Source organism: Macaca fascicularis, chromosome 6 (assembly GCF_037993035.2).
Source record: "Macaca fascicularis isolate 582-1 chromosome 6, T2T-MFA8v1.1".
NCBI lineage: Eukaryota > Metazoa > Chordata > Mammalia > Primates > Cercopithecidae > Macaca > Macaca fascicularis.
This window is the reverse complement of record NC_088380.1, coordinates 81,920,918-81,936,860: the sequence shown is the minus strand read 5'-3', so window position 1 is coordinate 81,936,860 and position 15,943 is coordinate 81,920,918. Positions and strand designations below refer to the sequence as shown.

Below are 15,943 nucleotides of genomic sequence, written 5' to 3'. Positions count from 1 at the left end.
ACATAGCAAAACCCTGTCTCTACTAAAACTACAGAAAACTTAGCGGGGTACAGTGATCATGCCTATAATCCCAACACTTTGAAAGACCGAGGCAGGCGAATCACTTGAGGCCAGGAGTTCAAGACCAGCTTGGCCAACATGGCAAATCGCCTTCTCTACTAAAACTGCAGAAAACTTAGCCGGGTGTGGTGACCAAGGCCTGTAATCCCAGCTACCCAGGAGGCTGAGGCAGGAAAATTGCTTGAACCGAGGAGGCAGAGGTTGCAGTGAGCTGAGATCGTGCCACTGCACTCCAGCCTGGGCAACAGAGTGACACTCCGTCTCAAAAAATAAAATAAAATAAAATAAAGTAAAATAAAATAAAATAAAATAAAATAAAATAAACACAACGTGGTTGGGTCACATAATTCTAACTGGTTTCTGATCCAGAATGTTAGCTTGTGAGCCACTATTTTGTATTGCTGTTCTTCATATTCGTTAGTGTATTAACACTTGAATCCAATACTTAAAATAATAAAGATAATCACTAACAGCAATGTTGTGCCTGATTTTGTTGCAGTGTCATTAGAATTCTGTTGTGATGTTTACCTCTCATTTTTCCTTAAGAAACTGGGTTACTTCCTCCGAGCCCCACGGGGAAGTCAGAAAGCCAACGTTGGAGATAACGTGGCAATGCATTTTAAGAAGAATCAGCTCCTAAGAAGTGGGGAGAAAATATATTATCGGACTTTGCAGACGTAAACACGCCCCAGCAGGTTGGAGCCTGCGAGGAGTAAGGTTTCCCTGATCGCGGGTCCCCCTCCAGCCCGCCCCTCGCGCTGGCGTCCATTGCACGACGCCCTGTCGCCGCCGCTCCCAGGGGAGCCGGGCCCTCGCGCTCCCTCCAGGATGGGACAGGATATGACAGCCCGGTTTGTGCACCAGCATCCTTAATATTTCCTTCCTTTCAGAAGCAAATAGAGCGTTCCCTTATCTGAATGCTAATTTCCTAGTTAAAAACCCTCCCTTGCTGACAAGGGACTGAAAGAGTTTTAAATCACAGATGTAGAGTATCAAATGCAATAATGCTCTTGCAATAGTGCATTGAAGCCTCAATTAATTAACCCTTGGGCTAAGTAGGCAGGTACATGGCGGTGGCCGCAGGCGGTGGATGGATGAGATTTAAATGTGCATCTCATTTCCCCAGCACGGAGCATGCCGTTTGGTTCAGAAAGGAGTCATTTTGCACACTCGCCTCATTTACTCGCTGCTTTAATCCTCCTAATTCCACCTGAGATCAGGGGAGAATTGAAAAAGGAAGGCGAGGAGCAGGGGTTGCGGGCCGGGCTTTTGTTGCGCGCGGTCCCCGGGGACCGCGCAGCTCCGGGCCGCGCCGGGGCTCTCGCCTTCCGAGCGGGCGTCGGTGGGAAACTTGCGCGGCGAGAGACAGGGGGATGGGGCGCCTTTGACGCGATTACGGGGTGCGGGCTGTCCTGTGGAGGATGTCCGGCCGAGCTCACCCTGCCCTGGTGCCGGATCCCCAGGCCAGGCTGCGGCCTGCGCTGGGCGTGTGGGGCGAGGCCACAGCGCCCCGACGCCGGGTGTGCGTGTGGGTGAAGCAGAGACTTGGGTCCCTCGGCGCTTGGGAGTCCCGCCGCCTAGGATCGGGAACCGCCTCCCACTCCCGGCCCGGCCCGGCCTGGGAGCCGTGTCCCGCGCTGACTCGGTGTAACTCTCCAGCTCATTTCTCTCCACGCGATTTACCATCTGTGAACTGGTCTTTAACCTAATAAAAATCATCTAGCTTTTGACTAACAAGAAAAGGAAACAGTGCTCATTGTGGGGTTTGGGGAAAATGGCTTCACTAATGTGCAGGATGAGAACGGAGTGATTTATAGGCGGTTTTAACTGTAGGCTATGATTAGGGGGCTGGTAGTAAGTGCATTAGATGTCTAAGTGTGGCAATAGAGTAAATAGGCGTTTTATTTATCGCAGTGCCAGGGGCCTCTTAGCGGAAGAGCGCTTCTCCAAATTGAAATATAGCAGAGTTTACACTCCTGATTAGGGCTTCAAGCGCAGAGCCCAAGGCTATCAGCTAAGCAGAAACAACGCTCGCTGACACCTAATTGTCACTGGATTAATGTGCAAACAGGGACAGCGAACAGCAACAACAAATAACCTAGTGTCAGAGCCGTTGGTGGCAGTGTCCACTCGCAGTGACTTGGGGCCAAATTGGAGTTTATATGTCAAAACAGGCTCAGATCAATGTGTTGGGCTCCTCCTGCAAGGGCTGGATGGAGTCGTGGCAGTTGTTGATCTATGTGTGTGTGTGGGCATATTATGTGCTGGGGAGTGGAGGAGAGCAGGCAGACGGAGGAGGTGAAATGCCTTTCCATTAATTTTTTTTTCTGCTTTGTGCGCCCGAATTCACAGCTATTAAGATAAATTTATGTGAATCAGGTCTTTCTCTCCAGGATCTTGTGACTTTCGCCTGTGTCTCCATATAAAATTTAATAACCTTGTTTGTGAATCAAATCATTCCCACAACAACAGATTCAATCTGGGTTGCCACCTGTCTGGCTTTGGACAGGAGCAACCGAATTGGGCAGCTGGGTTCCAGCCTTTCACGGGGGCTGGTGGTTGGTTGGCTGCCTGGCAGGTCCGTTTGCCCTGGGGTTTTCCGAAAGCAGGAGTAGATGCGGCTGACATCTGAAGGGGAAAGGGAGGACAGCCATCCATATTCCCTGAGACCCGCCTTTTCTTCCAGTGACCAAATTGGTGGCAGCCCTATTTAAAAAACACAAGAATTCATGAGAGTCTAAAGCAAATGGGGGAATAGGTCACCATCCAAGAAGTTCTTATGCTCACTCATTTTTCTTCTACAATTAGCCATTTAGGGAGGGAAAAAGTCACAAATACATGAATTATGTTCTTAAATGTATTTCTAAAGTTCTTAAGTTTTATTGAGCATGAAAGTTGGTCTTTCCCTGTGTTAAGAACTGAAGAAGCTATAGAACTAGCTAGTAGCTCAATGGTGCAAAGTCTTATGATTTAAACTTGACATTTGCAATTTTTTGCCGTAAAATATTACTTTCTTTATTTCAATACTTTAGTTGAAAACCTCGTAATTCCCTTTAAGCTCCATTTGATTGTCAATTGCACAACTCGCTCTAAAGCTTAGGGCTTATGATTTTCATACACACATAATTTATGCTTTTTGTGTCACAATATAAGGTACTTTGGTACAGCTCCCACTTATTTCTCTTGCATCAAGAGAGATTTTCCTTTTAGAGGCTGGAAGTTTTACAGTGAAGCTGTGAAAGAGTTGTGATCTGGCTGTATGTCTCGTTGAATTGTCCAAAATTGCCATATTTGCTGCGCTATACAAACTTCTGTGCCACTCCATTTAATATGTTTTCAGAAAATGGTGACATGGATATCTGCATATCTGGATAAAAGAATGAAATTAATTTCACGATTGAAAATTTCAATAGCTGGCTACAGAAAGATCATTCATTGCCTCAAGTATGGGTAGAGAGATAGCAGAGCCAGTGTTGGATGTTGCAAACACAGATTTCCTTTAGTCCATTTGTTGTCAGTAAATCGTGAAGCTGGATTTGCAATGGCAAAATCCCAGGTATGTTTTACTGGATCGATTCAATGCATTTTAGTTGTAAAACTCTAAGTTCATCCAAGCTGCTGATTAGAGCATAACGTTTAAGTTAATGCTATACACGAACAACAATACTTAAAAACAAAAATGCCACAAAGAGATATTAAGCTTTCTGAAAAACCATATATTGTTATGGCAAATGTTGGAATTCATGCAGGAATTTTGTTGGTCCTAATTATTATACTTTGTAGATTTTACTTTGTTGTCTCCTAGAACTGGAAGGAAATTTAGAGATTATCATACTCTCTTTACAGCCCTCTTTACAGATGGAGGAACTGAGGCCCAGAACGGTTAAATGTTTTGCTTAAAGCCACACACACAATGAAATTTACCAAGTATTCCTCCTATTTGTCATTATTTCAGTCAAGCCATAAGCATTGTAAGTATATGAGAAAAACATCAGATGTTTTTGTTATACCTTGTCAATGTTAATTATTGAGGCATTTATAAACATTAACATTTTTCTGGCACAAAAAAAAACCTTTTCAAATTCTTGATTTAAGAAGTAATTTTAAATGGGTGTTATTCTTTGATTACATATCTAGGAATTGTGAAACAATTACAAATATAAAGGAGTTTTCAGTATTTGAAAGTGTTGCCATGTCTTGGTTATTTGAGGTTAGGGTTATATTGTTTCTTTTCAAGTTTTCTGCTGCTTTTGTCTCCCACTCTCTCAGCTCTTTTGGCTTTTTGCCTTCTCCTCCCGGCTCTACAAGGAGAATACTGATTCAAAGGAGTGATTTTTATCATTGCTGATAAAAATTTCATGAAGAAAATAGGACAGAGCTAGCAGATAGAATGGAGTTTGATTATCATACTTCTCCTTGGCTCTCCCTGGCTATCAGTACAATTGGTAAGCAAGAAATAATCTAGCCTACAGAAGAAAAGGTAATATTTGGTAGGTTTTAAAAATAATTCTGCTGGAAAGTTATAGATTTATTTGTGTATGAATCAATCTTGGAATTCCTATGATTGCCTTTGAGGCATAAACTTCAGAATGTGTCTGAATTATTAAGCATCTACCTTGTTGGCGTAGCTAGGTTTTTAAGAGAACTTAAATTATGTTAACCAAGAAAAAATTAGCCCCTCCCTGCCCCAAGTTTAGGTGTGTCTGTTTAAATCCGGATCTAATCTGAAATTTCTGGTAATATGGTCAGACTCTGGGTAGCATTTGGTAGCTCTGGGAATTATAGTCACTCTAGTGAAATTGCTGAAATCTAAGCTGAGGACATCATTGGTGCTATAAATCTGGAGTCTCAGCTACAATGTACACTGACCAGATCCACTCACCTCCTCTCGGCTTCACCCTGAGTTCTTGGGAATTTCTTTTCTTTTTTTTTTTTTTTCTTTTTTTTTTTTCTGAGTCGGTGTCTTGTTCTGTCATCCAGGCTGGAGTGCAGTGGCACAATCTTGGCTCACTGTAACCTCTGCCTCCTGGGTTCAAGCGATTCTCCTGCCTCAGCCTTTTGAGTAGCTGGGACTACAGGCGCCTGCCACCAAGCCCAGCTAATTTTTGTATTTTTAGTAGATACGGGGTTTCACCATATCGGCCAGGCTGGTCTCGAACTCCTGACCTCACGATCCGCCCACCTCAGCCTCCCAAAGTGCTGGGATTACAGGCATGAGCTACTGTGCCCGGCCTTCTTGAGAATTTCATAACCAAACATTATATATATAAAAAAATAGTACTAGGTCTATAACTGGGTATTTTTGTATAATAAATGTTTTAAACACAATTCTGATTTTATAGACTAAAATGATTGTAAATAACTCTTAAAGGAAGAAAGAGAAGCTATTCAGGAATTATTTCCATGAAGGGAATATCATTTGTCCTGGGTACACAATTCCAGAAGTATTTGAGAGTGGCCAAAGCCATTTCGGAGAGAAGAACCAGGTGTTGAAGGGAAAAGATGGCTGATGTGGGACAGGTGGGAAGCATGGTTATGGTTGGTGCCCTAGAATCATATAGTGGGGTGGCCTTGAGCAAGTCATTGTCAAACAGCCATGTAGTTTCCTAACGTACAACCAAGGGACTAGGCACAGAATGTCTTAAGGTAACGTCCACAAGCCATTACGTCAGCATCTAATAAGCCCCTCCAAGGGATTCTAATGCACTCCAGAGTTTACAACACTTGAATCAAAGAACCTATGCATTTTCTTGTAAATGTGAGATTTTTAATCATTTACCCTTTAGCAATTTAAAGTCTATTACGGTTCATGGAAAAGACTTAAAGAGACACTGATCACTGATTTAAAATATTCCTTCAGGACACAGGAAGACTTCATTAGACAAACTCTTCAAGAACTTTCTTCTTAGATTACACCTACCTCATGGAGAACTGCAATGGTTGTCCCTATTTGCTGTTTTGTTTTGTTTTGTTCTGTTTTTTGAGGTGAAGTCTTGGTCTGTCGCCCAGGCTGGAGTGCAATGGCGTGATCTTGGCTCACTGCAACCTCCACCACCCAGGTTCAAGCGATTCTCCTGCCTCAGCCTCCTGAGTAGCTGGGATTACAGGCACTCGCCACCACGTCCAGCTGATTTTTGTATTTTTAATAGAGATGGGGTTTCATCATGTTGGCCAGGCTGGTCATGGACTCCTGACCCTAGATGATCCACCCACCTTGGCCTCCCAAAGTGCTAGGATTACAGGCATGAACCACCACGCCCAGCCCCTATTTGCTTTTTAAAGTTCTCTCTAACTTAAAAAACCACAATACTTTTCTGTAGTTAACAAAACATTGTTTGTGGATTAAAAATACTGTAAGATATCCTCTTCCTAATTTTCTCAACTAGTTAAATTACCATGTTGCACCTTTGAGAAGTAGCAGGATTTCATCTACGTAGTAATGCAATTTTATGAACTTTTTGTATTTTAACTTTTGAAATGAAATGAAAACCAAAATATTCCAAATTAATATTCTTTAGGATTGTGCAGGAAGCCCAGTTCTTTTTTTTTTTTTTTTTTTTTTTTTGAGAAGGAATCTCACTCTGTTGCCCAGGCTGGAGTGCTGTGGCGCGATCTTGGCTCACTGCAAGCTCTGCCTCCTGAGTTCACCCCATTCTGCCGTCTCAGCCTCCCAAGTAGCTGGGATTACAGACGCCTGCCACCACGTCTGGCTAATTTTTTGTATTTTTAGTAGAGATGGGGTTTCTCCATGTTGGTCAGGCTGGTCTTAAACTCCCAACCTCAGCTGATCTGCCTGCCTTGGCATCCCAAAGTGCTGGGATTATAGGCGCCCGCCACCATGCCCATCTAATTTTTTTTTTTTTTGTATTTTTAGTAGAGATGGGGTTTCACAGTGTTAGCCAGGATGGTCTCGATCTCCTGACGTCATGACACGCCCCGGCCTCCCCAGTGCTGGGATTATAGGCATGAGCCACCATGCCCAGCCAAGAAGCCCAGTTCTTTAACATCATAAAACGATATGCATCTATGTATATTCCGTATATTTAAACATAATTAAAGGCAGACAAGTTATACTATATCCCAAACATGCTGACATGGTTTGGCTCTGTGTCTTCACTCAAACCTCATCTCATATTGTGATCCCCGGGTGTCATGGGAGGGACCTGGTGGAAGGTGATTGGATCATGGGGGTGGTTTCCCCCATGTTGTTCTCATAATAGTGAGGGAGTTCTCATGAGATCTGATGGTTTTTTCGAAAATGACGGTTCCCCCTGCATGCTTTCTCTCTCCTGCCACCTTGTGAAGAAGGTGCCTGCTTCCCCTTTGCCTTCTGCCGTGATTGTAAGTTTCCTGAGGCTTCCCCAGCCATGCTTCCTGTATAGCCTGTGGAACTGTGAGCCAATTAAACATCTTTTCTTTGTAAATTACCCACGCTCAGGTAGTATCTTTATAGTAGTGTGAAAATGTACTAACACACATGCATATTATTCTTTGGCAAGCCAATTATAGAAATCACTTTTTTTCTACCCCAGTGCCCTAGAGCTAATTCCATTTTCATTTTATAAATGAATCCATAGGCATTTCCTGCATGGGGGCTACAAGGTTTTTTCAGGCTCAATGTGTATCAGTTTGTGTCCCTGCATGGTTAAAATAAAAGCAAAAGTACGTAGTAAGCAGTAAGTTCCTTCTCCCATCATGTTTAATACTGGTCATGGAGGAACAATATATTGTGTGCTTTCTGTATATATACACTCCTTGTAAGGTAGGAGTCTCCCCCCTTACTTAAAGGGAAGTTTTTCTGAGAGCACATCTTTTTAATGGTATTCTTTCCCCTTCTTGGTGAGGGACTATTGATTGAGTGGACACCGCTTACTGTAGCTGTTCTGAGCTGCCAGCAGCAGGGTTTCCTGTGATTGATTTTATATAGCACCTTTTCTACTTGAGAAATCCCAAAGCACTTAACAAAGCAGGGAGTGAGTTTGATGCTGATAGTGATGGCGTAGGCAAACACTGGCAGTGGCACGAACCAGCGGCGGCTCACATTGCTTCAGATTCCCGACTCCAGAGAGCTGGCAGCCAGGTCGCCACCATTCCCTCTGGTCTGCCTAGAATTTCCAGACTGGAAAGGACATCTAGCTGTCCTTGAGGATATTCCTTGACCTCCATCCACCCTGACCAGCCCCTAAGCCACTCAAGATAGATAAGATTGGCCACTGTTGGTGGCTTCAGAGGAGTCATTTACTCTTGAATCCTTTATTTCCTCATGGGTTCCATATGGTAGGTCGATTTGGTGTCCTGTCCAGTCAGCAGTTCTAAGATTCTATTTCCTGATTTTTAAAAATTTTTTGTTTTTCAGAGACAGGGTCTTGCTCTGTCACCCAGTCTGGAGTTCAGTGGCATGATCATAGCTCACTGTAGCCTTGAACTCCGGGACTCAATCCATCCTCCTGCCTTAGCCTCCTGAGTAGCTAGGACTATTGGCATGTGCCCCCACACCTGGCTCATTTTTTACTTTTTGTAAAGACAGGATCTTCCTCTGTTGACCAGGCTGGTCTCAAACTCCAGGACTCAAGTAATCCTTCTGCCTCGGCCTCCCAAAGTGCTGAGATTACAGGTGTGAGTCACCACACCCAGCCAATTTCCAGGGTATTTTTTGAGTCTCGAGGAGGTGCAGGCTCAAAAGTAGATTGTGCCGGGCATCTGCTCTGGAGACAGAATACTCCTTGGTTGACTTTAGTACTAGATAAGTGCAAAAACAAGCAAGAGGGCATCTGCAGAAATGCATGATGTGTTTGCCCTCAGAAGGAGCGTACATTGCTTACTTCTTTGACACCTAGCACAGTGCTAACACATAATAACCCCTCAATAAATGTTTGTTGAATAGATGTGTAAAAATGAAAAGTGTCCTTTCAGTGTCAGAGAAGGACAGATTTCAGTCCAGAATTGGGGGGTGCTCAGGGCCTAGCATTGTCTACTTTAGCAATAAGCATGCAAAATTAGCCAGCCCTGTCCCCATAGAGGCAGCAAAAATGGGACAAAAATAATGGTCTTTTTTCTCCAGTCCTTTTCTACCTCGTTTTGATGCCAAAGTGAAGCTGCTTGTTTCATCTGCAGGTTGGGGTGAGGAAAGAAGGAGCAAATTGATAAGGTAAAAAGAATGAACGTTAAGCTCAGAAGCGTGATCTGTTAACCTCCGGTAAAAATGAATTGGAGGGAGGAGAGATGGGGAAAGTCTCCCGGGGGGGAAGGAGAGACCTCACCTCTTTGAGTAGGTCTTGAAGCAACAAGGAACCTGTCATTGAAGGAACAGAAAGAAGGCCATATGATTCTTCTTAGGATCTGGACTATTCTTGCCCTCATCTTCATAGATGTGAACTTCCTTAGTGTCTCTAGCAAGGAGCAGCAGGATAACTGGGGAGGGAGAGAAGGAGAAAGTCACGCTGAGACCGCTGGGCTCATACACGCCCTTGTACCTCATGGGAGGAGAGCAGTGGCAGTTGTGAGGTGACTCTGGAGGAAGAGTTGGCAGGTCACATCCTCTGGCTCCAGCTGAACTGATACCCAGACGTCTGGCGTGTCATGCATCTGATCACCCAGTTAGCTTGCTCAAAAGAGGTGAGGAACACCCAAATTAAAATGTGTGCATTCGTCTTCACCTGTGGTTTCTTTTCTTTATATGTATGGCCATAGCTTTTAAATTCATTTTCAAGTAAATAACTTACTTTTGTTTTACACAGTACATTGAACTATCAAGTGTCCTTGGCTCTTCAAATAACCCACAGAGGCCCACAGTATTTTTGTCCTCATTTTACAGATGAAAAAGCTGAGGCCCAGAGAGGATAAGTGACTTGCCCAAGGTCACACAGCAAGCAAACGGTGGAGCTGGAATTCAAACCCAGGTTACTACAGGCCACATCTCACTCACTGTCCACTGTGCCTTGCTTTCTCCATCTCGAACAGAAAAAAAAATTATAAATCCTGATTCAAAAGAGAAACTGTATTGTTATGACACTCCAGCATTTGAACAATTAAGTTATGTTTATATTTTCCTTTTGAGCTCAGACCACACAGCCACAGCCAGCTGGCTTACTACCCTAGGCTATTAACTAACACACACCACTTTTTATTTCATGGCCTTCTTTTTAGGAACAGGAATAAACACGTGTGATTTTTGCCCATAACGTTCACGGCTACGTGTATTGACTCTACTTGGGGCATCCTTGACACTTTGGTAACCCCATCTCTGGGATGAGAGGGCTGGGCTGGGCTGAACCAATGTGATCCAAGGCTCCTTTCAGCACCGACAGCCTATGACAGCAAGCTGGTGAGAGTCCACTGACCTGCAGCTAAAGAAAGAGGCAAACTGGGGTGGGCACAGCTGGCGACTCAGTTCAGATCCACGCTGGCTTACTGGGAGAGATGATGGTAGGCACTGGTTTGAAGCTGGGCACACAAACTCACACAGGACATAGTTCTTGCCCTCCAGGGGTATGGAGTCTAGCGAAACCTTCCCAAAGGAGCCTGCATGATTGGCAGTTACTGCTCACATGTTTACCTTGTATTGGTGAATTTTGCGATGTGTCCCTTGCACAATATGAGTAATTTAAAATATATCTACATGTGATTAATTCTTCCTTCTATCCATTGGGGAAAAAGCCCTATTTAAATAGATGGATGGACATTGAGTGGGTGTCTCTGTGTCCCAATAGGGTGAGCACATTCTACCCTTAAACAGATGCACATTGCATCCTTGGAAAGCTGTGACGGACAACTCCAGAGGTTTGCACTGTTAGGAAGCACACCTTGGAAATACCACACAAGGAGAGTAGGGCCTCTGGTGTTTCTGACTGACATGAGTGAACTGAAGAAGAACCTGATTAAGGGAAACAGGGCCCTCCTCGAGAGATTGAGGGGAGCATGGATCACACAGCAGTTTTGTTTGGAAGAAAAGCCGGTCAAAGCCACAGGGAGTCCTTGTAAGGCCAAAGGAGAGAAAGTTGTTCCCTTGGAGAGAGTGGCATTTTGGAAAACTGAAAATCACTTCAGTAATATTGTATATGAGAATCTTTGTAACCAAAAAGAAATGCAATAAATCTCTCAGTTTGAAGCCTTCTTCAATATTTTACAAATCACACAATCATCTCCAGCTTTTGGCACAAAGAAAAATCCACATGACAAACCTTACGGAACATTAGCAATATCAAGATAAGCTACATCTGCAGAATACCAATGAAATTATCCCTACCTGCTGCTGGTGTTTTCAAAACTGTGAGGCGGAGGGTCCATCTCTTTTTTCCTGTTAAAAATGGAAATCGGTGCTTGAGTATTCCACGAAGTTCTTCAGGTTCATTAACAAGGTCAAAATCAATGTTATTTTACTGTTTGGAATCATTTTTGGCGGAACAATGAAAAGAAACCATAGTAGAAGTAGTCTTAATATAATCATTTTCTTTTCATTGTTCTTTATGGGAAAATAATTTGGCCCGAAATTTAGTGGTCCCATCAGGGAGGTGATATCTTTAAAAAGGTGGTCTGAAGGACAGGTTTTACTGTACTTTAATAGGCTTATAGATTAGTATAAATCTTAATATTCATAATCTTTACCATTTCTTTTCTCAATATCTGCTCCATCTATACATCTATTTATAATGTATGTTTCAAACACAAGATATACTTGATTTTTATTAAATATACTGATGGTGCTATGGGGACAGCCACTTGACCTAGTTAAAGAAAGAAAAAAGAGCCAGGGGGTCAAATTTATGGATAGTCTGCTGCTGAAAACAGATTTTTGCAGATAATACAATGGCCTGAAAGCAGGGCTGTCTTTGCAAATTTGCCATGTGCTATTATTTGTGTATGGCCAGGTAGGTAAAATAAATATATTGGGTGCCAAATGTGAGCTGCAGATGATCATGATGAAATGTGGACTTCTCACCTGACAGCTTGATTTTTCTAATCTAAACATGGAACATTTTCAACCTACATATGCTCACAAAAGAACATCACAGTGATAACAACACAGGAAATACTTACTGGACAGAAAAGAAAATGTGTAGATATGCAATGCTTGGCAAGAATAAAGAAATATGTGCTAATTTATTTTAATGTGGTTATTTAAAGGGAACATTATATAAGCAATTTTGATTTTATTTTGATTCTGAGATTCCTTGTTTGCCTGTCAGCTTATTATGTTATAAACACTGAAGAAATTAATGAATTGTAGATGTGTACAACATTGATATATTATGTACAAATATGTACACATGTATATATATATTTTACTGATTATTAAAAGTAATACATCCTTAATATAGAAAATCTACAAAATATGAGGCAAAAACCAAAATACTCACCTCCCAGAGATAATCATGTTAACATTTTCTCTCCTCTGTTTTGTTTTACATAGTTTAGAGGATCCTGTATGTATAAAATTGAATACGGGTTTATTAAATTCCATTGTAGGATCCTAGAACTTACTTCACTATTTCCTATAATTGGATGTTTGTATGGTTTCCTGTTTTTTCCTATTATAAATATAAAAGATACACATCTTTTATATAAACCTTTGTTGGCATTTCACATAACTGCCCCAGGAGCTAGTCCCAGAGACGGAATTAATGAATTAAGTAGAATAACATTTTTAAGGCTTTTGATACCTATTGCCAACCACTTTCCACAAAGCTTAGGCCAATTTACAGTGTAAGCTTATTTTAATCAGAGTTGATGTACTTTGCCCACACGAAGAAAAGGCTGTGGTTTCAGGTTTCCAAAGCAGTGATGTCCTGTGGTTGGTAATGACGTTCCTTTGTGGTTGCCCTGAGGAAGATGTGAAGAAGTGTTGCAGAGGCCTATTTGTCTGCTGTTACGGAGTGCTAGTTCTTCTGGTTAATTCACATAAAGGTTTTCTTCTTCTTCTTCTTCTTCTTCTTCTTCTTCTTCTTCTTCTTCTTCTTCTTCTTCTCTTTATTTTTTTAGAGTATGTGGTCCTCAGAAATAGTATTTAATGTTTTAAACATTAATATTAATTGAAAAAGGAGAGAACTTAAATAATGGCCTGTATATTTTCTTTGCCTTTGTATATGTATATTTGTGGTAATGAGAAAAAAACCTGGAATTTATTATTAGAAAAATGGGTCTATAAAAGTATTTATGCTTTTTTGCCCACTCAACTTCCAGCTTTACTGACTTTAAATATTTTGTCCTCAGTACCTCAGTCCTCTGAGGTATTTGGCTGTGTGCAGAATGTCACATTCCTGTCCACTCTGTTGATAAGGATGTGGCTTTGTGCCTGTGGATGCCTGTGTGCAGAGGCTGGGCTCTCTGAAGGCAAAAAGCAGTCACTGACTCTGTGGCTGCTCCCTCGTGATCCCTGTATCCTACACACACTGGTTTCCCACCACCAGCTGTCTGGTGACAATGTGTCTACTGTGCTTGAACTGTTTAAATCCAGGGTATCATTAGGACACTGTCAGTTACTCCAAGATTCAACAGTATGGGTATGCGTGCTTTGGACATAGTAGGAATCATGTAAACGAAGGAAAGCAAGAAGGCAGGGTAGACACACAGCCCCATTCACACTTAAATGCAAGGCCAAGGAGTGGGGGTTGTTTTCCGATGAATCTTTCAGTTTCTGCTAGTGTATGGCTATCTATCATCATTCTAAGTGGCAGTGCAGGGATCTTCTTTGCTTTCCGGCTTTCTAATTGGCAACTAAATCCTATGTCTGAAAAGCAAAAATAGATGTTGCAAACAGGTATCTTTCTTTGGGTTGCCTTGGTCACCTTTAGAGTGCCTTTTCACAGGAAGAAGGAGAGAATGAAAGTTCTTTTGCTGAAGAGGAGTTTCCTTCTCAGAACTTCTCAGAACATTGACCATGACTGCTCATGGCTAATCCTGGCTCCTTTGCCCTACAGGGAAACACTGAGAAAAGCCTGAGAACTCAGGACTGGGGACAGGCTCTAGAGGAAACTAACCCACCTTCAGTGAGGCTTGCTTTTGTCCAGACCCAGCCTATTTAGTACATTAGTAACCTTATTTTATTCAAAATAGAGCGTCTCACTATATTTCAAAGTGGTTTACAACTCTGTATAAAATAGAACATCTTTACTAGGGGATGGTGGAACATAAACAGTAGAAACACAAATATTAATACTACCTTCACAATGCATGCCTTACAAAATATGTTTGCTTAGTTTTGTTATATATATAAACATATTTAGCTACCAACTTTACTGTCACTGTGGAAAATTGCATAAACCAATATATGTAAGTGAATAATTTTACATATAGTTAGTGTCTTTTCTGATTAAGAGAGTCTTTTAAAGAATATATTAATTATGCATCTTATGTATCCTATGTGGCTAAAGCAGCTCTGTGAATAGAGACCCGCCAGTTGTTTTGTTAAAATAACAGAGTGCAGCTGTGATTTAAAAAAAAAAAAAAAAAAAAAAAGAATGAATACAGCCTATCTGGAAGAGCTATTTTTATTTTTAAAAGGTCGGGGAGGAGGAATCAAGAGTTAATGTTTTCGTTTGCAAATATAAGAGTTTTGGGGGAGAGTATCAGGTCAGGCAAATGTGTGGGCCACAATGGAATGAAGGTTACCTATGTGCTAAAATGTTTCCAGACTCGGACTTTCCAAGTGAGTGGTAGATATGCGTGGGAAAGTCACCCTTGAAACCAAAGAGGGGAGGATGCACACCAAAAGAGAACCTGGTTTTTACATTGTAGTTGTAATGGCAACAATCACTGTTGCCAAATGTAAACTTCTTAGGTTTGTAAAACCCCAATTATCACCACTCTCCATAGATAAAAATGTACATTTGAAGGAAATAGTTTTACAATCGAACTAGAGATTGTCCTTGCCTCTCAGAAACAAAACGGAATGTTATCTGTCCAAGAAAAAACACTCTTTGAAAGTGCTTTCCTGAATCGTGTTGAGTCTTCAGTGTGTCAGTGGGCAGGTCCCGGCTGTGTTCTCAGCTTTGTGGTCTCCTCCCGGCCTCTGGGGGTGGCTTTGAATGGGACGGCTTCACAAAATCTGCATGAAAATTGGGAATTGTCAAAGTAATTTGCCATTTACTGACTTGCTCTCTATGCCTTTTGTGTTTTGATCAATAAAAACTTAAATCCTTTACCCAGTTTAGTAACAACCTATTCTAAAGCATTATATTCCCCCTAATGTTTTTCGAGTTCTGGTTGTACAGTTATCCATTTTCAATGATATTCATTTTAAAAGGTTAACAAACGAGAAACTAAACCAACCATACAAATAACAGCCCAAAGAACACTTTCCAAAATGTGTTGCTGTAGTGCCATTTCAAATTTAATATTCATGCAGAGGAAAGCTAAAGGCCACCAAACCAGGTGGATAAAATAGTACTGCATTTTATGACTCATTCTTAAATGAAATCTCTTAAATATTGCTAATGAAGCCGGCTCCCCCGCCACAGCCTTGGCGGGCGCCCTTTCGAGCTGCTTCAGTTCCATTTCCCTGTCTAGCAATTTGCCCCAGGCCCCTATTAAATGAATTATCACGGCCCCTAAATCATCTCTGCGGGGGTTTCCTCTAATCCCATCAAGACACTTACACTCCCTTTCTTCCCTCCTGGTGACATAATGAATGATTATTTCATGGGGAGCCGTTAAAGAGGCCCCTCTGGAAGAGGGGAATGCGCGCGGCCCGGGGCGGAGGCGCGGGCTGGGCCACGGGGAGGCCGGGTGGGCACCAGCGACGCCTCGGGCTGACGGGGACAAAGAGGCCATGCGGCCACCAGCTGCCCTCCTGGCCGCCCGAGGTGGGGGTCCCCGCGAGCGGCGGGCCGAGAGCCTCCCGCTCAAGGCCTCCCGGTGCGCCCGGCCCGGGTAGCGACTTCGGGAG

At 42.4% G+C, this 15,943-nt stretch overlaps 1 protein-coding gene across 1 annotated transcript; it reads right to left on the bottom strand.

The window, feature by feature from the left end:
- Positions 1-1,235: 1,235 nt before the first annotated feature.
- LOC102145184 (uncharacterized) lies at positions 1,236-15,683 on the bottom strand. The gene is made up of 6 exons (XM_045393430.2): positions 15,654-15,683; positions 14,990-15,103; positions 12,417-12,480; positions 11,306-11,356; positions 9,321-9,471; positions 1,236-2,766 (listed from the first exon to the last, which is right to left on the bottom strand). Exon 6 carries the CDS (start codon positions 1,777-1,779, stop codon positions 1,261-1,263), a length of 519 nt encoding a protein of 172 aa, XP_045249365.2. The 5' UTR covers positions 1,780-2,766; positions 9,321-9,471; positions 11,306-11,356; positions 12,417-12,480; positions 14,990-15,103; positions 15,654-15,683; the 3' UTR covers positions 1,236-1,260.
- Between the last annotated feature and the right edge of the window lie 260 nt (positions 15,684-15,943).

What these genes read in the sequence shown, in the direction of transcription:
- LOC102145184 (XM_045393430.2), bottom strand. Translation starts at nt 1,779, where the DNA reads ATGATTTTTATTAGGTTAAAGACCAGTTCACAGATGGTAAATCGCGTG.